Here is a 26,259-nt window from a genome sequence, read left to right as displayed (position 1 = left end):
ATCCGGTTGCCGGGGCCCTTTAAATGCGCAAGCTCCGCCCCTCCCTGCCCAGCCCTTCGGGGAAGTAATCCTGAGTGTGTCTGTCGGTGAAGGGAATTCCAGACCTGTGGCCCGCAGCAGCCAGCTACCCTGCTAAATGTGAGTACAACATCTCAACCCTGTCCGGACACCAGACTCCCACCCAGAACTAGGGGTCTGTCCCACAGGCTCTCCTGCTTTCTTGCCACTTTTTTGGGAGGGGGGAGGCAATAACACCTCAGCCACAAAGGGCAGGAAAGAGGGCGTTGTCAGCTCTGATTTGAGTGGTTTCACTTTCTAGGAGTTTTCAGAGGTTAGAGACACTTTTCCTCCCCAAGCCTCAGGCCCACCTGATGTCAGGGTCCCACAGAAGAGTGGGGTGAGGCCCAGAATCACGTGTGTGCTACTGCCTACTAAGGAGGCTGAAACAGGAGGATGCCGGGAGCCCAGGAGTCCCTCGCCAACACAGGCACATACTGAGACCACGGCTTTTTTCTTTCTGTTCTCTGGTTGGCTCTTGTTTCCTAAATGGTCCTGAACTCTGTATAGCCCAGAGTGACCTTGAACATCTGGCCCTCTTGCCTCCACCTGAGTGAATGCTAGCATAGATGTCTGCCATTACTCTCCATTTTATCTAGTGCTGGGGCTGGAACGTAGGGCTGCGTGCATCTTAGGCAAGGACTCTCCAAACCGATGGAATGTAGCTTGATGGCACAGTGTATGTCTAAGCCTCAGTATTCCGTCCCTGACACATTTTTCTTTTTTTTTGTTTTGTTTTGGTTTTTTGTTGTTGTTGTTTTTGTTTTTTGAGACAGGGTTTCTCTGTGTAGCAGCTCTGGCTGTCCTGGAACTCACTCAGTAGTCCAGGCTGACCTCGAACTCATGGAACTCCACCTGTTTCTGCCTCCCAAGTGCTAGGATTAAAGGCCTGCACCACCACTGCCCGACACCTGGCACATTTTTCGTTAAACACTTAGGGGAACCTTGCAGACACAGTTCCCAGCTCTTGGGCAGCGGAGGCAGGAGGGTCTCCAGAGCTTGAGGCCAGCCTGAGATAATTCACCATAGCCTGAGCTTGTAAGCCCTGTCATAAATAAAAGCCAGGTAGGGAAAGGCACAGCTTTCATTCAAACTCCATCTTCGGCTTTACTTCCCTGAGGACCTGGGCTCCACCTTTCCTTGGGTAACTGGCATATATGACATAACCTTGATTCCCTTCTATACCTGCCTTAGAGGCTTTCCTGCTGCCCTGTGCAGGGTTGTGCCAACCATGGGCCTTGGCCAGTCACTTAAGCAGTGCCTAGCATAGCTTGGTTTCCAGAAGGTGCAGAGTTTAGTGAGAACGAGAGTCTTTGGAGAAAGAGGAATTAAGTAAATAGGAAGTTCAACTGAACAACCAGCCTGAGCTTCTGGGGACATGGGACATATGCCTGGAGCCCAACTCTGATAAGAGATGGTGGTTGGGCAGTTGTTTCTCATGTCCTGTGCTTCCTGCCTGTGGACCCCTGGGACATGTACACCCAACCAGACACAGAAATACACCTAAAGAAAAGGTAAAATAAAAAAGTCCCAGTCAAGTCTTGTTTAGGAGAGAAACCTTTGATCTAGATCAGGGGTTCTGAGCCTGCTTCTAGTGTGCACAGGATTCACTTTGGTGATTGGAGTTCATTTGTAAGTGGCAGAGCCACTTGGCACATGGTGAGGCCACCAAGCTGTTCCCTTGTCACAAAGTGGCCTAGTTGGGCCACAGCTCGGGGTAAGATTTTCTTCTTTTTTTTTCCCAGGGTCTCATTCTAGCCTTCCCTAGGCTGGCATGCCTATGTTACAGTTTTATAGCACGGATTGGTTAAGAGTTTTCCGTTTTTCTTTTTTTTTTTTTTTTTTGGTTTTTTTGAGACAGGGTTTCTCTATGTAGCCCCGGCTGTCCTGGCCTAGCTCTGTAGACCAGGCTGGCCTCGAACCCACAGAGATCCTCTTGCCTCTGCCTCCCTGAGTGCTGGGATTAGAGGTATGCGCCACCGCGCCCACTTGCTTAGGCTGTTTCTTAAGGGGCTAATGAGACTGCTGCCGAGCATCACTGCTAACCTCAGAACCAGCATGGTGGCAGATGAGATCAGCGAAGGGCTCTGTGAAGGATGGTCCCTGCTAATACTGAGTGTGCATCTTTTCTTACACCCAAAGTGGGCGGCTGTCTGGTGACTGAGCCAGGCCACCACCTTTGCCTTCGTTCTCTGGCTCAAGAGCGCAGAGGTGGGGACAAAGGGAGCTACTTGAAGCTAGGCAGGGAAGGGTGGACAGAGGTTGCAGAATGAATAAAACGTTCTGAGTGTAGTGTCAGAGGCCTGTAATCTCAGCACTTGGAAGTGTGTATAAAGAAAAAGGAAGGGGCTCAGGCTGTGGGGACAGATGGGTTCTTATCAGAGGGGACAGGAGAGCGAACTCTGTGGCAGTGTTAATCGTTAAGCTAGGAAGTGCAGCAGTGGTGCCTGTTGATGGCAGGGCAATAGAAACTGTTAGCCGCAGGAGGAGGGGCTGTTCAACGTAGGGTGCAGTCACAGGGCTGGGACGGGCTTGCCACTGACATGGTGCGCTCGCTCGTTCTCCTGAAGGCATAATAGGGGTTCAAGGCCATTGTCACTCAGTTTCATACTGAGTTCAAAGCCAGCCTGGACTACATTCCCGCCAGAGAAAGGAGGAGGGGGGTCTCTGCACTCAGATGCAGTCTGATTTGTTGAGCTTGGACTGCTTGGGATGAGCCCTCGTCTTCCTAAACCTGTAGCTTTAGGACACTCACAACATTGTTTTCAGTCAGCAGAGGAAGGTTGGTTCCTAGGAGTGGTTCGGTGCTAAGGTTGCTATGACAGAGGCCTGACAATACTGGCATTTCCTGCTGTTCGGGCTTTATTTTGTTTTTCTGAGACACGGTTTCCCTGTGTAACCCTGGCCTCGAACTTTGCTCACAACCATCTACAATGTCATCTGGTGTATACTGTATGCATAATAAATAAATATTAAAAAAAAAAAAAAAAGGAAAGAAAGAAAGAAAAATATCCGTGATCAGCTGGGCTCCGTGGCGCACACCTATAATTCCAGCACTCAGGGAGGCAGAGGCAGACGGATTACTGTGAGTTCAAGGCCAGCCTGGTCTACAAGTCCAGAACAGCCAGGGCTATAGAAAGAGACTGTCTCAAAACAAAATAACAGCAGCAATAATAATAATAATGAGTCTTTACAAGCAAAACAAAAAACTCCCTACAGGCCAGGAGTGCAGTGTGGTCACTTTGAAACAGGCACTGCGTATTTAGATTCACCGTGCCAGCCGTGGGAAGGTTAGCCTGAAAATGTCTGCAATGTGCTGATTTACAACATTAATTTTGGCTGATACATCAATATTGCCTTCGAGTTATCAGACATGGAATGAAGCCAAGAATGGTGGCCCAGGGCCGGAGAGATGGCTCAGTGGTTAAGAGCACTTGCTGCTCTTCCAGAGGACCTGAGTTCAATTCCTGACACCCGCATGGCAGCTCACAACTGTGTGAAACTCCAGTTCCAGAGGATCTGACATCCTCACACAGACATACGTGCAGGCGAAACACCAATGCAAATAAAATAAATAATTTTTTTAAAAAGAAAAAAATAAAGCCGGGCGTGGTGGCGCACGCCTTTAATCCCAGCACTCGGGAGGCAGAGGCAGGCGGATCGCTGTGAGTTCAAGACCAGCCTGGTCTACAAAGTGAGTCCAGGATGGCCAAGGCTACACAGAGAAACCCTGTCTCGAAAAACCAAAAAAAAAAGAAAAAAATAGTGGCCCATGCCAATATTCCCAGCACTCAGGAAGCTGAGGCAGGAGACTTGCTTTGAGTTCAAGGCCATCATGGACTTCATAGTAATCCACTCTCTAGGGCTGAGGACTCTGGCTCAAAAAGAAAAACAAAAACAAAGACAAAAAAACCCAAACATGGTGGTTCACTCTATAATGCCAGCATTCGGGAACCTGAGGCAGAAAGATTGTCATGCACTTAAGGCCAGCCTGGGCTATAACCTGTCTTTAAAAAGACGACAATTAAGAGCCTGTCTTATATTGTGTTGTGTACTGGAGACCAGTCCACTAAGCTGTGCTCTGGCCCACACACCCCTCTTTGAACAGCAAACTGAACCCAGCTTCTGTTGCGGAGTTAGGATTAGCCGTGGCTCCTGCCACTTGCAGCCTCATGATCAGACCAGACCAGGTGTGTACCCAAGAGCTGGCAGGGAACAGTGCTCAGTACCCAGTGGAGAGGAGAGGCGCAGCGGGCAAGAGTTGGGGCCGGACCTGAGACAGGACCATCCATAGGATAGATCCTTTGCCACTGGCTTGTTTATTTTGAGACAAGGTCTCAATTTGTAGCCCTATTTGCCTCCAACTTACTATATAGACCGGGCTGACCTCTATCTCATAGAGACCTTCCCACCTCTGTCTTCCAAATATTGAGATTAAAGGTAAGTGCCACCCATGTCTTTTGAGGTCCCTGACATAACAAACAACTAGGACTGTACACATCATCTAGTAAGCCACCAGAGTGTGAGACTTGTCACAAATACAGGGTCGAGGCAGAAGGGCAATGCTCCAAGGGAATTTGATTGGTGGTGTTAGTGGAAGGGGAGCTCTGAGGTGTGGCAGGGGAGTGGACAGGAGTGAAACGGGACTCTTGTCCTGAAGCAGGAGCTCGGCCTCAGAGCCAGGCCAGAACCCAGCCTGATCAGCTTTGAAGAAAACTCTTGCTGAGTCACTGAGCTGGGAGAGGCTCTCCGGCCCCCTGACTGTTCCCAGCTGGAGTGACAGATGGTGAAGAGGCCTCAGGCTTGGGGAGTAGAGCATTGTACAGCAAGGAGCCAATAGAGGCTGTTCCTGGAACCTACTCCCACCTCAGAGGACCATCTATGGTTCCCTTCTTTCCAGGTGGGGCCTCCAAACCCTGCTGGCATCCCAGGCCCTTCCTTCTGTCCATCTGGTTTCCTGGCCGGGCGAACTGGCAGAGGAGCCCCTGGAGGGACCCTGCCTCCAACTGTGGGAAGCTCTGCGGGGGGGGGGGGGGGGGGGGGGGGGAGGCGTGTCTCCAACAGGCGGGCTAGGTTGATGAGTAATTTACTTCCTTCCTGACCAGTAGACAAGTGAAGATTAAGCCCTAATGCCAGGTGGGGAAGGAGGCTGTGACTACCCCTCTCGCTGGGTTAGGAAGATTGGGCCTTGGGCCCTGTCTATTCTCAGTAGTAAACACAGCACTGGTAAGGAGCCAGGCTTGGCTCCCGGTGCTTTCTGTACAAACATGTCATCACAGTGCTGGGAAAAGACGGTTAGTCATTCCAGTTTTGTAATTGAGGAGGGAGATGGAAGAACAAAGGGCTCGTCTAAGGTCACCCATCCAAAAACAGTCCTGAGTCCTGTAGCGGCCATGAACGGCTTCAATCCCAGCACTCAGGGAGGCAGAGGCAGGTGGATTTCTGATTCAAGGCCAGCCTGCTCAACAGAGCAAGTTCTAGGACATCCAGAGCTACCCAGAGACACCTCCCCCTCACCCCCCGAATAAAAGAGCTGGGTTATAGTTTAGGTCACCCCAACTTACAGAGTCTTGAATGCTTCTCTCCTAGACCAGGGCCCCTTTTCATATTGTGGAGCAACCGGGATAGAAGCAAAGCTGAGCCGGGTGAGCACTGGCTGGGAGCACTCAGGGCAGAGGGATCAGAGTAGGGAGAGAGCCTGGAGGTCAGAGGGCCCCCTCTGGGACTGGAAAAGCCGCCCTCCTGAGACTAGGGAACCTAGCCTCATGTGAACAGGGAGCCCAGGAAAACATCTCAGTCAAGCCCAACACACCTGTGAGGAAGCGTCAGGGTGTGTGTTTGTTACTTTATGTGTTTGAAGAACAAAATCCCCACACTTCAGGAAGGACTTGGGTTTTTGTTTTGTTTTGTTTTGTTTGTTTGATTTTGGTTTTTCGAGACAGGGGTTCTCTGTGTAGCCTTGGCTGTCCTAGACTCACACTGTAGACCAGGCTGGCCTCGAACTCACAGGGATCCACCTGCCTCTGCCTCCCGAGTGCTGGGATTAAAGGTGTGTGCCACCATCGCCTGGCTAGGACTTTTTTTTTTCCCCACCCTTTGAAGTTGCCATCACCATGTGTAATGGCATGACAGCCGGACCCAGTGGCAGCAGGCCGTGCTGCCCGCTAGCAATCAGGACCGAGGCTGAATGCCGGTGCTCAACTTGTTCTCTCCTTTTGATTTGGTGTGCACCCCAAGCCCCCCCAAGTGGCTGGCGTGGCGGTTCTGCTGGGTCTTCCTGCATCAATTAGCCTAATCTGAAAAGTCCTCTTAGAGACAAGCCCTGAGGACTGTCTCCTGTCAACAACCATTACCCGTCATGCCTGGGAAGCATACCAGAAAAGCCTTGGGCCAGGGAAACACCTCAGATGGTAAAGTGCTTGTCATTCATGTGAAAGGACCTGTTTCCAGACCTCAGCACCTAAATTTAAAAATGGTAGGGGCTGGAGAGATGGCTCAGTGGTTAAAAGCATTTCCAGGGGTTAAGAGTTCCTCCAGAGGACGTGGGTTCAATTCCCAGCACCCACATGGCAGCTCACAACTGTCTGTAGCTCCATTTCCAGGGGATCTGGCATCTTCACACAAGACGTACATTCAGGCAAAATACCAATGCACATAAAATAAAAGTATAAAAAAATCTTATGGAGAAAAAAAGCAAAAAGCTCAATACTATGATTCTAGCCCCACTGGGGGATATGAAGACAGATCCCTGGAGCTGCTGGATCCTACTGAGAGGTTTTGTTTTCTTTTCTTTGGTGGTGTGGCTCTCTTAAAAAAAAAAAAAAAAAAAAAAAAAAAAAAAGAAACCAAGATGGGACAGGAGACATGAGGTACAGGTACTTGCTGCTAAGCCCGAAAAACTGAGTTTGACCTCTGGGGCCCATGTGCTTGAAGAAGAACTAACTCCACTTTCTTAAGCTGCCCTGTGATTTCCACAGGCACTCTGGCACACACTAAGTAAATATAATTTAACAAATTAAAAAAAAAAATCAGGGCGTGGTAGCTCTTGCCTGTAATCCCAGCACTCAGGGAGGCAGAGGCAGGCGGATCCTGCAAATGGAGATGACAGCCAAGGTTACAGGAGAAACCCCGTTTCAAAAAAATAAAAAATGATGGGGCGCACACCTGTAATCCCAGCACGTGGGAGGCAGAAGCAGGCCAGTCTCTGACTTCGAGGCCCACGTGGTCTACACAGCGATTCCAGGACAGCCAAGTCTACAACAGAGAAACAGAGAAACCCTGTCTGGGAAAATCGGGGGGGGGGGGGGGGGGGGGGGGGGGGGGGGGGGGGAGGAAGGTGTCACCTGAAGAAAAACACCCAAGGTTGACCTGGAGCCCCTGTATGGACCTGTAGACACCCCAAACAAACAAAGGCTTTTTGTTCTTTTTTTGGTTTTCGGTGTCTTCAGGTTTTGTTTTTGTCCCGTGATGGGGTCTGGTATAACCCAGGCTGGTCTCAAGCTTGCTATGTAACTAGGGGTCCCTTCAGAGTCCTGATGCTCCATTTTACCTTCTGAGTGATGGCATGGCCAATGGTAGCCACCACTCCAGTTCTTGTGGTGCTGGGAACTGAACATGAAAGACAAGCACTCTCCCAGCTGAGCCCCATCCCTGGTCCAGCCCAAGCCTTCCACATCCAGGCCCCTAAGCAACGTTGACTGTGCTTCTAACTACCTTTAGAGAAGAAAAGGCCAGCCGGGGGTATAACTCAGTGCTAAAAAGAGATTTTTGTCTACCACTTGTGACGCCAGTCCTCAGTTCTGTTAGGACAATTACTAGTAGTAACAACACTAATAAAAATTAAATTAGCCGTTGCCTCAGGCAGGGCTCTAGTCTGACAGTACCACATGCCATGACCCCAAATGACTGACTCTCAGTCTTTATCTGATTACAACCACTTAGAGGTATAGAAAGAATCCAGAATGGCGAAATACGATCAACCAGCCACAATGGCTATTTAAGTTTTAAGTGATTTTTTTTTTCCCTTTTCCCTCCATTTTGGGGACTGAGCCTAGGACCCAGTGCTATACTGGTGAGCCACACTGCTAGCCCCTCAAATTAAAATTGAAGTTTCTCCTGGGACTGTGCCTTAGTTTGTGCTGTGATCGAGTGATGAGGAAACATGCCTTGGGGAGGAGCTTGTTTATTAACTCTTACAGGTTGGGTCCATCATGTGGGGAGTCAGGGCAGGAGCTGAAGGGCAGGGGCCGTGAGGGGTGCTGCTTACTGACTTGTTCCTGGTGACTTGCTTAGCCCTCTTTCTTTTTCTTTCTTTCTTTCCTTCCTTCTTCCCTAATTTTTTTTTTTTAATTTTTATTTCATGTGCATTGGTGTTTTGCCTGCATGTATGCCGATGTGAGGGTGTCATAAACCCTAGGAACTAGAGTTACAGACAGTTATGAGTTGCCATGTGGGTGCTGGGAACTGAACCCAGGTCCTCTGGAAGAACATCCAGTGCTCTCGTAACTGCTAAGCTAGCCATCTCTCCAGGCCCTGAGTCTACTTTCTTAGCCACCCAGGACCACGTGTTCAGAGATGGTCCTTTCAACAGTGGTCAGGACCACGTGTTTGTTCAGAGATGGTCCTAGCAACAGTGGTTGGGACCACGTGTTCAGAGGTGGTCCTAGCAACAGTGGTCCCTGGGCCCTTCTCTACCAATGAGCTATCAAGAAAACGCCCCGCAGGCTTGCCCATGAGCAGCCTCTTGAAGGCATCTTCTCAGCTGCAGTCTTCTTCCCATTTGAATCTAGCTAGTGTCAAGTTGACAAAAATCTAACCGGGACAGGATGTAGGTTTGCTCAGGGGTAGAGCACTTGCTCAGTATGTGCAAGGAAGGCCCTGGGTTACATTCTCAATACTGCCAAAACAAAATTGCTTTGTGTAAGCATGGTGGCATGTGGATGTAACCCGGGCACTCAGGACGCTGAAGCCGGAAGACAGAGTTTAAAACCAGTCTGGGCTACATAAACAAGATCCTGTACAAAACAAAGAAACAAAAAAGTAACCATTTATTTTCGCAGCTGCACTAGCCCCGGTCGGTAGAATTACATGTGGCCAGTCCAGACAGACGATACAGGGCATTTCTAGGTGCCAGAGAGATGGCTGAGCAGTTAAGAGTACTTGCTGCTCTTGCAGGGGACCACAACTGCCTGTTTCTCTAACTCCAGGAAATCCAAAGCTTTCTTCCAGCCTCTGCAGGCACTGTATACACACACACACACACACACACACACACACACACACACACACACACAGGGAGGAGTTCAGGCATTCAGGCATAGTCTCTGGGCCATAGGCTCTGCATTGCCTAGCAAACTTAATTGCCTTTTTCTGGCTCAAAGAGACATGTCCAAAGTCCAAGGGACACTGGGTGTAAGGATGGGCAGGGCTAAGGGTGTGTGACATTCACAAATAAGCCACACATTGAATGCGGCCAGGATTCAGAGGTAAATCCAGTAGAGTGGGTCCATATAAACCCATTTGCTGGTTTTTTTTTCCCTCTCCACACCTACTCCTACTATGTCTCGTGACAGCAGGAACTGAGGGTGTTCACAGGCCAGGGAGCTGAGCAGGGTGAGGCTCGGGGGCTTTGCTGTGTTATGAATCTACCTGTTTCAATGGGGCCATCACTTGGTTCTTTTCTGTGGCGGGGGCCCACTTTGGAAAGGTTCACCTCAGCACTGCTTAGATAGAGCACTGGAAGATGAAGGGTGCAGACGGACATCTGAAGACAGCCCGGCCTTCTTGAGCCATGGGATTAAAAAAAGGCTGCTTGGTTCTGGAGAAGCCAGCGAGCTTCACAGAGCCATGGCTCCCCAGCGTGTGCAGGAGGAAGGCCACATAGCTGTGTCCCAGAGAGATCTGCTCACTCAGCTTGGCCTAATGGCCTGGTGCACCTTAGGACCTGGAGACCTTTGATCTACAGGTAGCGCAGGGAGGGAGTGGGCAGGAGAGAGGGAAAGGTGGCAGTACCTCTTGGCTTCTGTGGGTAACTGAAGCAAGCAGTTCTCAGCAGAGGTGAGGTCTGAGGTGGGGACAAGCAAAGGAGGAACAGGCATGGCGGAGCTCAGGAAGACTGTGAGCTCAGAGGCAGCCAGGGCTGTAGAGTCAAACTCTGGCTCAGAGGTGGGGGTGGGGCGGGAAGAGCTGTGCGAGATGAAGAGAGGTGGCTCAGAGGTTAAGAGTGCTTGCAGAGGACCCAAGTTCGAGTCCCAGCTCATATGGGTGGCTCATAGTCACCTCTAACTCCAACTCCAGGGGTTCTGACACCCTCTTGTGACCCATGCAGAGTCCCCAGGTACACACGAAGTATACATACATACATACATGTAGGCAAAACATTCAGACACATAAAATAAATAAATTACATACATACATACGTACGTACGTACATAGGTGGGGCTGGAGCAATGGCTCAGCAGTTGAGCACTTGCTGCTCTTGCAGAGGACCCAAGTTCAGTTCCCAGCACCCGTGTGCCACTAACTCCAGTTCCAGGGGATCTGGCCTCTGAGGGCTCCTGTATGCAAGCACACGGTACAGATAAATTCATGCAAGCAAATATACATGTCATGAAATATATGATGGTGATGGTGGTGGTGGTGGTGGTGGTGGTGATGGTGGTTTTTCCAGACAGGTTTCTCTGTGTAGCAAAAGCCCCTGGCTGTCCTAGAGTCACTTGGTAGAGATCCTCCTGCCTCTGCCTCCCCAAGTGCCGGGATTAAGAGTGTGCGGGCCACTGAGCCCGGCTCCCTGTGTTTATCTTTTGTCTTCCCTACCTGTCCTTTTTCCGTGCTGCAATCAGGTTAGCCCGGGGCTTAGGATTCACCATGGCAACTGAAGAGGCTATCATCCGCATCCCCCCATACCACTACATCCATGTGCTGGACCAGAACAGCAATGTGTCCCGTGTGGAGGTTGGACCAAAGACCTACATCCGGCAAGACAACGAGAGGTTGGCGTAGAGCTGTCCCAGCTGAGGAGAGCCTGGCTGGCAGGAGTGACCCTTAACTGGGTGGCTGGGAGGTTTCTCTTGCTTTTTCTGCCCCCTTTAGACCACCACCCTGGCTCCTCACATCCCTTCTTACCGTACAACAGGGTACTATTTGCCCCAGTGCGCATGGTGACAGTCCCCCCACGCCACTACTGCATCGTGGCCAACCCCGTGTCCAGGGATGCCCAGAGCTTGGTGTTATTTGACACCACGGGACAAGTCCGACTTCGGCACGCCGACCAGGAGATCCGATTGGCCCAGGACCCCTTCCCCCTGTACCCAGGGGAGGTGCTGGAAAAGGTACCTGGATTTTCCTCCCTGAAGCCAACTCTGCCTGCTCTACCCTTGCTCCTAGGGCTCCCCGCTGCCCTCCAACAGGGAAACACAGGGCCTCTGGAAGAGTTGAGGAAGAGGGATGGTTACGGGTTTCCACCAGGGGCGAAGTGGACTCACTCTTTATTCCAACTACCCTGCTCTCCACACGTACCTCAGATAGGCCCGCCCTGTCTCATAAGACCCATGTCTAAATGCCTGTGGCTGTTGCAGTCCGGACATGGACCACCATCAACCAAACCCTCACCCACATTGCCCTCAGGCTTGAGTTCCCAAGCAAGGATGGCCGCTGAAATTCATTAATAGTTCCACCTTTACCTGCTCGGAATTTTATGGGTTTTGTTTGTTTGTTTGTTTGTTTTTTGTTTTTTGTTTTTTGTTTTTCCGAGACAGAGTTTCTCTGTGTAGCCTTGGCTGTCCTGGACTCGCTTTGTAGACCAGGCTGGCCTCGAACTCACAGTGATCCACCTGCCTCTGCCTCTCGAGTGCTGGGATTAAAGGCGAGCGCCACCACGCCCAGCTATTTCATGGTTTTAAACTGACTCTCTCTACTGACCAGCGCCTTTGATGCTATCGTTACATCTTATGTACTTACCTATTTGGGTGGAAGGCATGCATGCTACAAATTGTGTGTGGAGGTCAGGAAACAACTTACAACCTACAGGAGTCAGCTCTTTCCTTCTACCATGTGGGCCCTGGGGGTTGAACTCAGGTCATAAGGCTTGGCAGTACCTTCACCACTGGGCAACCTTGCCAGCTCACTTTTAAGTTTTCCGGTTTATTTATTTATGCATTTTCTAGTGCTAAGGATAGAACTCAGGGCATTGTGTATGCTAAGTAAGTGCTCTATGTCCACAGCCCTAATCAGTGCCTCTTGCTCCTGAGTGCCTAATAGCATGCCTCCGGGAGTGCATGGGGGTGCACACAGCTGGGGAGAAGGACAGTAATCATGATGAGGGGTCAGTGAGGTAGCACAGCAGGTGAAAGCATTTGCTTCATAAGCCCGACAGCCAAGGTCAGCCCCCCAAAACTGTTGGGGGGAGAAGGAAGACAGGACTGACTCCTCTGAGTTGTCCTCAAACTTCTAAATGTGCCCAGGAATTCATGCCCATCTGCACACACGCACAGATATAGATAAGATAAAAACCTTAGTGACACAATAAACAATGAGGAATGGTTAAAACAGCAAATTTTTAAAAGAATCTGAGTGAGCTGGGCGGTGGTGGCGCACGCCTTTAATCCCAGCACTCGGGAGGCAGAGGCACTGTGAGTTCGAGGCCAGCCTGGTCTACAAAGTGAGTCCAGGACAGCCAAGGCTACACAGAGAAACCCTGTCTCGGGGGAAAAAAAAAAAAAAAAAGGAAGGAATCTGAGTGAGCTGGGCGGTGGCGGTGCACACCTGTGATCTTAGCTCTCAGGAGGCAGGGGCACACCCATAGGTCTCTGAGTTCGAGGTCAGCCTGGTCTGCAGAGTAAGTTCCAGAGTGAGACCCTGCCTAGAAACCCCTTCCACCAAACAAAAACAAAAACAAAACAAAAAAACGAAACCCAGTGAAGAGTCTAAAAACTCTGTCCCCTTGTCTTTCCTCTGCCTCCCGCTCTGGGTGAGGAGGGCTGAGGAAGCCCTGTGGCCTGAGGACCAAAGCTTCCCCATGCCTGCCTCAGTGTAACTGCTGCTCCCCTACAAACCTTCCAAGAAGGTTCATCCACAGAGAGGGGCCTTTCCATGCTGAATCAATATTCATACTCTCCCATGGTACCATATTCTTTGAGGTGGGCAGGGTTTTCTAATGGCGTTAGAGACATTTTCTGATTCAGCTTCCTCCCTCGTCATGACCATGGCAACAGCTTGGCCTTCCTTTTATTTGTTTTTTTTTTTTTTTTTATTTTGTTGTTGTTATTATTATTCTTGTTTATTGTTTGTTTGTTTGCTTTGGGGGGCTTTTTGGTTTTTTTTTTTTTTTTTTTTTAATTTATTTTACTTTTTTTGGTTTTTCAAGACAGGGTTTCTCTGTACAGCTCTGGATGTCCTGAAACTTGCTCTGTAGACTAGGCTGGCCTCAAACTCATAGAGCTCTGCCTGCCGCTGCCTCCCAAGTACTGGGATTACAGGTGTGCACCACTATGGCCTGGCTGTGCGTGTGTTTTTGAGACAGTGTCTATCCATGTAACCGTGGCTTGCCCAGAACTCTCTATGTAAACCAACACTGGCTTTGCGCATGTGGCAGTTCTCAAGCCTCGGGCTCACAAGTACCAGTTTGGCACGGCGGCCATGGGCGTTACTTAGGCTCATGTCTTGACTGCATGCTTTAAGAGCTGTGTGCTTGCCCCACCTACAGCGAGCCTGAAAGTCTTGCCTCCCTGCCTCTCTTAGATTATTTTCAAAGACCAAATCAAGTCATATTTGTAAAGACATTGCTACAGACTTTTAGGTTCATCTGTTTTTGTAAGCCCTCTCCTTTCCTGCAGGAGGGAACCCTGTGACCTACCTACAAGGCAACCCTGAAAGCAAAGCCACAACATTAAAACCTGCTTTGCATAGGCTTTTTTTTTTTCCTATGTAGACTGCTTCCTTTTTTGCTTGTTTGTTTGTTTGTTTGTTTGCATGTTTGTTTGTGTGAGGCAGGGTCTCCTGTAGGCCAGGCTGACCTAGAACTTGCTGTGCTGCTGAGGGTGATCTTGAACTCTTGGCTTCCCTTGTTGGCATCTCTCAGGTGCTGTGATTATAGGCCTGTGTCACTATGCCCAGCTCGATGTTCGTACTTTCAAACACTTCCTAGAGCTGTGGTTTGCCCCGGCCTGCGGGGTTTGACTAAAACTCGGGAGGAAGTTCACCTGTGGAAAATGCAAGACACAAAGAAGGAGAGCAAGTCTGATTGATCAAACTCTCAAACTTTATTAGTCAGGCAGCAGCTTTTATAAGTCAGAAGGCAGGGAAGCATATTGCTATAGCAACCTAACTGCAGGCTTTTCTCAAAGCACAGGGAATTCCAGGCAGGGTCATAACGTCCTGCCCCACAGGGTATCTTGCTCCATCTTTGTCTAGTCTAACTGCTAAACCATAACAGGGTTGCTCCATCTCTATCTGTCTTTAGTCTAACTGCTGACCCACAACAGGGTCAGCTAGTTTCTGGTGAAAGGCAGGCTCTGCGAAAGACAGAGACTTAAAGGTGCAGACTTGGACAAGATGGCTGAACATTGGCCATATGGCCTATTGTCCCCAACAGTGGTTCTCAACCTTCCTAACGCTACGACCCTTCAATACAGTTCCTCATGTTGTGGTGACGTCCAACTATAAAATTATTTCATTGCTACTTCATAACTAATTTTGCTCCTGTTATGAGTCTTAACATAAATGTCTGATATATGGCCCCAAGGCGGGGGTCACAACCCACAGGTTGAGAACCACTGCTGTCGTGCAGACAAGGACCTGCAGTTGCGATTGTTCGGCTTCCTAGATGTCTCTCCCAGTCTGCCACGAGGTCTTCTCCTCACTCTTGTCCTCACCAGAGCATAGTGTTCTTGGTTCATCAGCAACGGCTTCCTCGTTGATTCTTCAGACCACGTGGCCTTGGGCCTACCTCTACCTTGTATATTGCACTAGGATTTTAATGGAGGTGCGCAAAAATGGATGCTGTGGGGCTGGATGTGTGGCTCAGTGGTAGAGCGCTTGCTCAGCATTCATAAGGCCCTGATTTGGCCCACAGTAGTGTGGACCTCCCAGAGACCGCTGCTGTGGGTTCTGGCCTCCAGGGTGCCAGGTGTGAACCCTTCTTTCCCTGTAGGACATCACGCCACTGCAGGTGGTCCTGCCCAACACTGCCCTGCATCTTAAGGCATTGCTGGACTTTGAGAATAAGGATGGGGACAAAGTCATGGCAGGAGATGAGTGGCTGTTTGAGGGACCTGGTAAGTTATGTCTCTGTCCTTTGGGCTTCGTCTGCGCCAGGGCCTCCTGTCTTCCTACCATAACCCTGGCATCTCTGACTGCCGGCGTTGGCTTCCTCCTGCCTTCCTACCATAACCCTGGCATCTCTGACTGCCGGCATTGGCTTCCTCCTCCTTCCTACCATACCCTGGCATCTCTGACTGCTGGCATTGGCTTCCTCCTGCCTTCCTACCATAACCCTGGCATCTCTGATGATGGCATTGGCTTCCTCCAGCCTTCTTACCATAACCCTGGCATCTCTGACTGCCGCCATTGGCTTCCTCCTGCCTTCCTACCTTAACCCTGGCATCTCTGACTGCCGGCATTGGCTTCCTCCTCCTTCCTACCATACCCTGGCATCTCTGACTGCTGGCATTGGCTTCTTCCTCCTTCCAACCCTGGCATCTCTGACTGCTGGCATTGGCTTCCTCCTCCTTCCTACCATAACCCTGGCATCTCTGATGATGGCATTGGCTTCCTCCAGCCTTCTTACCATAACCCTAGCATCTCTGACTGCCGCCATTGGCTTCCTCCTGCCTTCCTACCGTAACCCTGGCATCTCTGACTGCCGGCATTGGCTTCCTCCTCCTTCCCCAGGCACCTACATCCCCCAGAAGGAGGTGGAGGTTGTTGAGATCATTCAGGCTACTGTCATCAAACAGAACCAGGCGCTGCGGCTGAGGGCCCGCAAGGAATGCTTTGACCGGGACGGCAAGGAAAGGGTGACAGGTAGGATCGACAAGATGCACTGCTGGTGGGTGGGCAGGAAGGGCCCTCCCTGCAGAGCAAGCAAAAGGAATTGCGTGGAGCCGGGGCAGGGTTCTCCCCTGGTGTGTGTGTGTGTGTGTGTGTGTGTGTGTGTGCATGCGCACATATATCCACGGTTGTCTGTCTGTGTCTTTGGGGAGGTGGAGTTGAGACAGGGTTTCTCTATGTAGACCAGGCTGGTTTGGAACTCAGAGATTACCTGCCTCTGCCTCTGCCTCAGCTGGGATTAAAGATGTACACCTCCACTGCCCAGCCTGTGTCTGTTTTTCATTGTTTGTTTTTGTTGTTGTTTTTAGTTTGTTTCAAGACAGGGTTTCTCTGTGTAGTCTTGGCTGTGAGTTCAAGGCCAGCCTGGTCTACAAAGAGGCTCCAGACCAACCAAGGCTACACAGAGAAACTCTATCTAGAAAAACCAAAATTCAAAACCAAACCAAAACATATAGTCCATAATGGCTTCAAACTTTATGTGTAGCTCAGGTTAGCCCAAAACCTTCAATCCTACCTCAACCTCCTAAGTGCCAGGATTATGGCTATATGCCACCATACCCAGCCTCTAAAAGTTTTTATTTGTTTGTTTGTTTTTAAATGTACTTCATTTATTGCATATGAGTGCTTTACAGAAGAGGGCATCAGATCTCATCATAGATGGTTGTGAGCCACCATGTAGTTGCTGGGAATTGAACTCAGGACCTCTGGAAGAGTAGGTGATGCTCTTAACCACTGAGCCATCTCTCTAGCCCCTTTGTTTTGTTTGTTTTTATTCTTCTGGCACAGAGGTTAGTTTTCCTCTGCCCTCATAAAAAGCAGCAGGTACAAGGACCTTGTCAGTGCTCAGCTCTGGGGGCAGTGGCATTTCTTTGCCTTCAAACCCCAGCTGGTCCTGTTATCTGGGCTGTGAAGAAGTGTTGGTGGGTGATTGTTTATGCTTGACTCCTTCCTGCTTATGACCCAGGTGAGGAGTGGCTGGTCCGATCTGTGGGTGCTTATCTCCCAGCTGTGTTCGAAGAGGTGTTGGATCTGGTGGACGCTGTGATCCTTACAGAAAAGGTACGTGCTCAGAGAAACAGACAAGGATAGACACGATCCCGATGGTCACAAGAGAAATTAGCTCAGATCTTCAGGGGAGAGGCCTGTAGCATCCTCCAGGCTAGGTAGGCATTGTCCCTGAGAACTGGGATCAGTTAGCAGCCTATGGTACCAGCAGAGGGCAAGTGGAGGGAGGCCTCCACAGATGTTCTGTGTCTTCTCCTGTAGACAGCCCTGCACCTCCGGGCACTGCAGAACTTCAAGGACCTTCGGGGAGTGGCCCACCGCACTGGGGAGGAGTGGTTAGTGACGGTACAGGACACAGAAGCCCACGTGCCAGACGTCTATGAGGAGGTGCTGGGAGTGGTGCCCATTACCACCCTGGGACCTCGGCACTACTGTGTCATCCTTGACCCAATGGGACCTGATGGCAAGAACCAGCTGGGACAAAAGCGTGTTGTCAAGGTAAGCTGCTCCCCCGCCCCCGCCCCCAGAGCCTGGGAGGATCAAGACCTCTGAGCCACAAGATGCCTGTTAACCTTCCTCCCTTCACTTCTTCCAAACAAACAAGTGTTCCGGAAACACCTTCAGTGTTTTTGTATGCTTAGGTGTATATTCCTGATACACTGTCCTGTTGGTTCCCCTAGTTCCCCTGAGGTTCCTGGGACTTGCTCCCCCATAGTGTGAGGCATTGTCCTACTGTATACAATATCACACCCCTACCACTGTCCTCTGCCCTCCACTGTCTCCTGTGAGAACGAACGGGGCTCAGCAAACTGCCTCTGCAAAGGCAGGGACCCGATAGTTTAGGGCCTGTGTGGATGAGATTTCTGCTCAAGTTACTCAACAAGGCTGTTGTCGCCGCTCCTTGGAGACAGCGTGGAAGCAAAGCCAGAAGCGAGGTGTGTCGATGCACTAGGGAGTTTAAGGCAGGAGGATCGGAAGTTCAGGGCTGGAGAGATGGCTCAGAGGTTAAGAGCACTGACTGCTCTTACAGAGGTTCTGAGTTCAATTCCCAGCAACTACATGGTGACTCATGACCATCTACAATGTGATCTGGTGCCCTCTTCTGGCCTGCTGGTGCACATGCAGGCAGAGCACTGTATACATAATAAATAAATAAATCTTAAAAAAAAAAAAAGAAGCCGGGCGTGGTGGCGCACGCCTTTAATCCCAGCACTCGGGAGGCAGAGGCAGGCGGATCGCTGTGAGTTCGAGGCCAGCCTGGTCTACAAAGTGAGTCCAGGATGGCCAAGGCTACACAGAGAAACCCTGCCTCGAAAAACAAAAAACAAACAAAAAAAAAAAGATTGGGAGTTCAAGAGTCACAGTGAGTTTTAGGCCACCCTGGATACATGAGCTCATATCTTAAAAAGGAAAACAGAAGGGTCGGAGGAGGCAGTGAAAACAACCCTTGTAGGGTAGGACACAATGGTGCATGCTCTTAATCCCAGCACTCAGGAGGCAGAGGCAGAGGCAGAGGCAGGTGGACCTCTGAATGCCAGCCAGGGCTACTTAATGAGACTCTGTTTCCAAAACAAACAAAACAGCCTAAATGTCTATCATTTGATGGATAGCTTTCTTTTTTTTTTTTTTAATGTGGCTGTGAATTTGCGGCCAACTTGGGCTATACAGCAAGCGCCCTTCTCAAAGGGTAAAAAAGCCAATGAAGCATGTGCTGGCAGTCCCACCTACTCGGGAGCCGGATGCAGGAGTCCAGAACTTCAAAACCAGTCTGGTCCCATAGCAGCAGCAGCAGCAGGTTCGATTTGAATCTAAGTGTGACTTTGAGTGTGTCCACCCTCAAATTCCGCCATATCAAGAAAACAAGCCATGAGAGAAATGAAAAGCAACAAATATATATATATATATATATATATATATATATATATATATATATATATATATATTCCTTTATGACCATTTTGTTTTCTCTGGAGATTCTTTGGTTTAGCTTTTGTGTGTGTGTGTGTGTGTGTGTGTGTGTGTGTGTAAGAGAGAGAGAGAGAGAGAGAGAGAGAGAGAGAGAGAGAGAGAGAGAGAGAGAGAGAGACAGGGTTCTCACTTTGTTTTTGTTTTTGTTTTTTTGCTGTTGTTTTTTGTTTTGTTTATTTGTTTGTTTTGAGACAGGGTTTCTCTGTGTAGCCTTGGCTGTCCTAGACTTGCTTTGTAGACCAGGCTGGCCTCGAACTCACAGAGATCTGCCTGCCTCTGCCTCCCAAGTGCTGGGATTAAAGGCGTGCGCCACCACCGCCCGGCTGCTTAGGGTAATTCTTAACTGTTGAGGACCTAGACCCTGATCATTTACAAGTTTGACCAGTTGAGATGCCAGCAGTTGTCCGCACAGACAGACAGAGGCTAGGATAGGGGTATCCTTTGGGCTTCTGTCTTCAACACAAGCCCAGCACAGCATGGGGATGGGACCGTACCACAAGAAGACCTGGCTCTAGGTCACATAGTGGGTGGCAAGCCAGAAGGCTATATTGAGGCAGCGTGGCTCTCCAAGACCTAACCTCCCCCTTTCCTCACTAGGGAGAGAAGTCCTTTTTCCTCCAGCCGGGGGAGAGGCTGGAACGAGGCATCCAGGATGTTTATGTGCTGTCGGAGCAGCAGGGGCTGCTACTGAGGGCGCTGCAGCCCCTGGAGGAGGGAGAAGGCAAGGAGAAGGTCTCCCACCAGGCCGGAGACCGCTGGCTCATCCGTGGGCCCCTGGAATACGTGCCTTCTGCAAAGGTGGAGGTGGTGGAGGAGCGGCAGGCTATCCCGCTGGACCAAAACGAGGGCATCTATGTGCAGGATGTCAAGACCGGGAAGGTACCAGCTGGGGGATGGGAGGTACCAGTGGTGGCTTCCTCTGGGCAAGCAAGTGATGCTAATGGGAAGAGGCAGGTGGGGGAGAAGACTCCAATAGCATATGCAGCAGCTGCCAGGTGGCTGGCTGGCAGATGTGAGGCCATTTCACACTTCATTTGCCATCTCTGTCCTAAATATCTGATTTTTACATTTTAGAGACTCCAGCCGAAAGAATAAGCAAGGCTTTAGGACAGGGAGGCGTTCATGCCTTATTGCAGATGTGGTCCTAGCATAAAAGCCTGAGCGGAATGCGGCCCACATCTCGGTAGACTGCTGCTGCTTCACCTACAACCTTGACCTTGTTTCACTGAGGATGACACTGCCAGCTCTTCCCCTGAGAATCTAGTGGAAAAATGGTTCAGAGTCTGAGGCAGTGCTGGTGTATATGAGATGTGTCCTGAGATGACACCTGTGGCTGCGATGCCCACCACGCTGCTCCCAGCAAGGAAAACCCTGGAAAAAAAAAAAAATATCAAGCACTTACTACATACCAAGTGCTGTTCTTTGGATTAAATGTGTGTACCCCGCCAGGGCAGTCATGGTGCACGCCTTTAATCCCAGCACTTGGGAGGCAGAGGCAGGTGGATCTCTGTGAGTTCGAGGCCAGCCTGGTCTACATAGCGAGTCTAGGACAGCCAGTGCTACACAGAGAAACCCTGTCTCAAAAAAACAAAACAAGACAGAAACCTGTGAACCCTTCACCTTTCTGAAACCCCAGCTGACCCATTGTACAGATGAGGAAAGAGAAGTGTAGCTTGAAGGAAACACCTAGCAGATGGCAGCCTCGCTTGGGTGCGGCCTCCCTGCAGGGATCTCCTTTAACCAGGGCACCGTGTTACCCCTGGGCAGGGTCGGCTCAAACTCCCCCTCTAAAAACCCCTTCCCTAGGTGCGGGCTGTGATCGGAACCACCTACATGCTGACACAGGATGAGGTCCTATGGGAAAAGGAGCTGCCTCCTGGGGTGGAGGAGCTCCTGAACTTGGGCCACGACCCTCTGGCAGACAGGGGGCAGAAGAGCACAGCCAAGGTTCTTCAGCCCTCAGCTCCGAGGAACAAGACTCGAGTGGTCAGCTACCGGGTCCCACACAACGCGGCAGTGCAGGTTTACGACTACAGAGCCAAGCGAGCCCGGTGAGCGAGCAGATCGCTTCTGAGGGGCCCCGAGGGAAGAAGCTCTCAGGGCGTCTGACTGTCACCTCTTTCCACAGCGTGGTCTTTGGGCCCGAGCTGGTGTCACTGGATCCCGAGGAGCAGTTCACGGTGCTGTCCCTTTCTGCCGGACGGCCCAAGCGCCCTCACGCCCGCCGTGCACTCTGTCTGCTGCTGGGACCTGACTTCTTTACTGACGTCATCACCATTGAAACTGCAGATCATGCCAGGCTGCAGCTGCAGCTTGCTTACAACTGGTGAGGCTGAGGACTTTCCCTGGTCCTCACTCACCGTGGGGTGCAGAGCGGAAGAGCTAGCTAGCACTGTGACCAAGGCAGAGAGGGTGCTGGCCTGGTGACGGTTAAGAAAAGCATAGGCCTCAGAGCCGTCTTGCCTGGATTTCAAGGTTTGGTTTGCCGCATATGGGGTGTCCTGGGGTTTAACACCTCAAACCCTCTATTTCATCTTCTGTAAAAATGGGAGAATGTGCATCTCTACCCTAAAGACTCTGGGAGGATTCCATGGGAGCCTAGGTGCTTGCTGGACACAAGTGAACATCTCCACTGTAGGAGCTACTGTCCATCCCCCCTATTCCCCCAGAGAAAGGTGTTGAAATCCCGCTCAGAAAGGGTATCTTTCTTGTGGGAAAATAGCTTACCTATTCCGGGCTTTTTGGTCACAGGCACTTTGAGCTGAAAGACCGGAATGACCCGGAAGAGGCAGCGAAACTTTTCTCCGTGCCTGACTTCGTGGGTGACGCCTGCAAGGCCATTGCGTCCCGAGTCCGGGGTGCTGTGGCCTCTGTCACCTTCGATGACTTCCACAAGAACTCAGCCCGTATCATTCGCATGGCTGTTTTTGGCTTTGAGATGTCAGAAGACTCGGGTCCCGACGGCACGCTGTTGCCCAGGGCTCGGGACCAGGCAACCTTTCCCCAGAATGGGCTGGTGGTCAGCAGCGTGGATGTACAGTCAGTGGAGCCCGTGGATCAGCGGACCCGGGACGCCCTTCAGCGTAGCGTCCAGCTAGCCATTGAAATTACTACCAACTCCCAGGAGGCAGCAGCCAAGTGAGTGATGCATGGGACCAGGGCAGGGGGAGCATCTCAGCTAGTGCCAAGACCTGAATCACAGTAACGTGGCACTTACAAATGGTCTTCCTGCTGCCATCTGCTCCACAGGGGTTTATTCTGTACCCAGCATGACTGTTAAAACTGAGCAGGCCGAGCTGGAGAGATGGCTCAGCAGTTAAGAGCCCTTCTAAAGGGCCCAGGTTCAATTCCCAGCACCCACATGGCAGCACACATCTGTCTGTAACTCCAAGATCTGACACCATCACACAGACATACATGCAGGCAAAACACCAATGCACATACAATAAAAAACAAAAAGACTGAGCAGGCCATCCCTGCTTCTGTGGCTTCTCCTCCCTTTCAGGGCCTTCCAGGCTTGGCCTCGCTGTCCCCTGTCTTCAGCTTAGTCCCCTCCTCACCTTGGGCCTTTGGAACTTCTCGGCCCCAAGGTCACTTCCTTGGAGAGCCTTTTACTTTCTCTTAAAACCGTTCGCCATGCACCCACTTGCTCCCAGGTGCTCACCGATGTCCAGAAGCCCTCCAGCCTGTTTGCTTCCCATGGGACAGTGCTTCAGGCCTGTCTGTCTTCCACAGGCCCAGAGTCACGCCATGGCTGCTTGCAGCTTGCTCACTGTTCTGGCTCCAGTGCATGTTGAGTGCTTGGGGAGGAGGACAGGGCCAGCCTCTACTTCGGGTACTCCTTTCTCAGCTCTGGCACCCTCCCCCCCAGCTAGCATCTCATCTGTCCCTACTGTTACCCAGGCATGAAGCTCAGAGATTAGAGCAGGAAGCCCGTGGCCGGCTTGAGAGGCAGAAGATCTTGGACCAGTCAGAAGCCGAAAAGGCCCGCAAAGAACTCTTGGAACTTGAGGCTATGAGGTGGGTCAAGAAATGGCACTGGAGGGGCTGGAGAGATGGCTCAGAGGTTAAGAGCACTGACTGATCTTCCAGAGGTCCTGAGTTCAATTCCCAGCAGCCACATGGTGGCTCACAGCCATCTATAATGTGATCTGATGCCCTCTTGTGGCCTGCAGGTGTACATGCAGACCACTGTATCAATAATAAATAAATCTTTTTTTTTTTTTTTTTAATGGAGGTGGAAAGACTGGCCATCCTGAGGGTATTGGAAAAGCTGCTAGCTCAGGCAGGGGTTGGGGTGAGAGGCAAGCAGAGCATGCTCCAAGGCATAAATCAAACCATCAGAAGGGCTGAGGATATGGCTTAGTGATAGAGCATTTGTCAGTATGCATAAGGCCCTGGGTTCCATCCCCAGTATTGGAAGAAAATTAAAAATTATGGCCCAGCAAGAAGACAGTGGGTAAAGGCGCTTGCCACCAAGCCCAATGACCTGAGTTGCCTGAGATAGTTCCAGGACAGGACTGACTCTCACAAGTTGTCCTCTGACCCTCATGACTTGATGTCATCTCCACTCAAGTCCCTGGGTGAGTGGGTTTCTCTTCGAGGCTTTCCTCAACTCTGTTTCCACTGCAGCATGGCTGTGGAGAGTACTGGGAACGCCAAGGCAGAGGCCGAGTCCCGGGCAGAGGCGGCGCGGATCGAAGGAGAGGGCTCTGTGCTGCAGGCCAAGCTAAAGGCACAGGCCTTAGCCATTGAGACGGTAAACTGAGGGGCTGATGCTGCTGGAAGGGTGGGGCATTGGGACCCGGAAGAGGCCTGTTCATCAAAGGCCCTCAAACCAAGTGGGGTACCCACTGAGTAGCCTGAGGGAGCATGGCTCAGGCTCCCCGGGGTCTACAAAGTCCCCTGTCCTGTAGCAGTGCACTTAGACAGTAATCCTTGTCATGGTCTTTCCACTAATGAGCACTGGAGCATTGGCCCCTTTGTTGTGGCTTTCACATCTGTGACCTCATTTCATGCTTGAGGTGTGTGTCACCTCCATTTTACAGCGAGGCTTGAATGAGGGAACTCCTTCCCAAGAGTCACTGATGAGAAACAGTGGCCGAGCTTGTTCCCTCGGGGTTGCTGGCTTGGGTGACCCGCTGGACAATTCCTGGGTCACATGACTGTTGGAGCCTGGGCTGATGGAGTCTGATGCTAATTGCTGGCTCCTCCAGATCTTGTTACTGCCCTGAACCTTGCCTCTCTGATTGGCTGAATATAAATATACCTGAGCAAGGCAGAAGGAAAGGGCAGAGTGAAGGTTCCAGGGCTTTGAAGGGAGGATCTTGGGGGTGAGGGGGGAAGAGGGGAGCAGGGACGGAGGAAGGAGGAGAATCAACATGGGACAGGAGTAGAGTCATGTGGGCCCAGAGAAGGAATTCTGAAGTTCCTCACAGAAAGAGATGGAGAGCATTAGGAAATATTTGGGATTATGGATGGGAGGTGGCCCAGCTAGAAATTACTAGAAGCAGATGGAGTGGCATGGAGACGGGGAGTTCCTGGAGGACGGCTTAGGAGGTAACACCTGCCTTGCCCCAGGCAAAGGCTTATTCTAAAATACATAGGTGTCTGTGTTTTCATTGCTTGATAGAGGGTTAGAAAATACCATGTAGGGCTGGAGAGATGGCTCAGAGGTTAAGAGCACTGTCTGTTCTTCCTAAAGGTCCTGAGTTCAATTCCCAGCAACCACATGGTGGCCCACAACCATCTATAATGAGATATGGTCCCTTCTTCTGGTGTGCAGGTGTACATTTGGGCAGAATACTGTATACATAATAAATAAATAAATCTTTAAAAAAAAAAAAAAGAAAATACCATGTAATAATAATTAGCTTAATAATAAATATTTAGTAGGCCACTCTTTAAAATTAACTACAGGGGGCTGGAGAGATGGCTCAGTGGTTAAGAGAACCACTTGCTCTTCCAAAGGTCCTGAGTTCAATTTCCACTAACCACATGGTAACTTTGTAACCATCTGTAATGTGATATGGCGCCCTCTTCTGGCTTGCAGGAGTACATGCAAGCAGAGCACTGTATACATATAAATAAATAAATCTTAAAAAAGAAAAAACTATTAAAATTAACTACAACAGATTATAGCCTAAAGCCAGCTGGTCTTCCCTTTCTAGGAAGCTGAGCTGGAGCGAGTGAAGAAAGTACGGGAGCAGGAACTGGTCTACGCGCAGGCCCAGCTGCAGCTGGAGGTGAGCAAGGCACAGCAGCTCGCCGACATAGAGGCAAAGAAGTTCAAGGAGATGACAGAGGCTCTGGGCCCTGGCACCATCAGGGACCTGGCTGTGGCTGGTCCGGAGATGCAGGTAAGAATAGACGGACACAGGAGGAGAGTGGATGTCTGCCTTGGAACCGAGAAGGCTGAAGGGGAGCGGCTGTGGGGAAATGGGCTGAGAGGGAACTGTCCCTGTGGCCTGTCGCTGAGCACCATGTGATGCCACACCAGCCACTGTCCTAGACCCTGCTAGGAGTATGGTAACCGGTGAGCCATCGGTGCCTCAAGGCGAGGGTGGCACCTCAAAAACCACTTGGTTTAGTGGGGGGCTGTTCTGAAGGGTGGCGCCCTATGGATGAAGGGCGCAGCTGAGGTAAACAGACAGTTTTCTGACAATGTCGTCTTGCCTGACTTTTACCCTCCCACCCTGCAGGTGAAACTTCTCCAGTCCCTGGGCCTGAAATCCACTCTCATCACAGATGGTTCTTCTCCTGTCAACCTCTTCAACACGGCCTTTGGGCTGCTAGGGCTGGGCTCTGATGGTCAGCCACCAGCACCAAAGTAATCTGGTGGCCCAGGCGCCCCCCCCCAACATTCCCCCTCCTTTCCCCCCAAACCAGGGAAAGCTTGCTTCTCCAGGCTCTGAAGCAGCCATGCTGTGCCTTAGGTCAACACTGACTGCCCTGACAGTGGCTAAAATAAAATGACAAATTTAGGCATTTAAGTTTTTTTTTTCTTTTCCCCTCTTACCTCTAGCCTGGGTGACAGGAGATCTTAATGGTGAAGAGGGGGTACCCCTCAAATTTTGAAAACAATTACCAGAGACCACTTCACTGCGGTCTCTAAGGAAACTAACCTGAAGCCACAATGCTAAGCATAGAAGGCATGGCCTTTCAAGCCTGTTGTCCTTAAGA

The 26,259-nt window shown here is 50.7% G+C and overlaps 1 protein-coding gene across 1 annotated transcript; it reads left to right on the top strand.

Moving 5' to 3' along the window:
* The first annotated feature begins 75 nt into the window (after window positions 1–75).
* Mvp (major vault protein) lies at window positions 76–25,928 on the top strand. Its single transcript, XM_051145290.1, has 15 exons — window positions 76–138; window positions 10,899–11,048; window positions 11,192–11,387; window positions 15,206–15,329; window positions 15,946–16,077; window positions 17,069–17,163; window positions 17,371–17,607; window positions 19,675–19,956; window positions 20,884–21,128; window positions 21,206–21,403; window positions 21,829–22,215; window positions 22,981–23,097; window positions 23,710–23,836; window positions 25,248–25,436; window positions 25,779–25,928. Coding segments are annotated over exons 1-15 (2,613 nt in total). The 5' UTR covers window positions 76–136; the 3' UTR covers window positions 25,911–25,928.
* Window positions 25,929–26,259: the final 331 nt, after the last annotated feature.

This window comes from Acomys russatus, chromosome 5, assembly GCF_903995435.1.
Source record: "Acomys russatus chromosome 5, mAcoRus1.1, whole genome shotgun sequence".
Taxonomy (NCBI): Eukaryota; Metazoa; Chordata; class Mammalia; order Rodentia; family Muridae; genus Acomys; species Acomys russatus.
The sequence above is the reverse complement of the archived record's forward strand: the minus strand, read 5'-3'. Positions and strand labels throughout refer to the sequence as shown.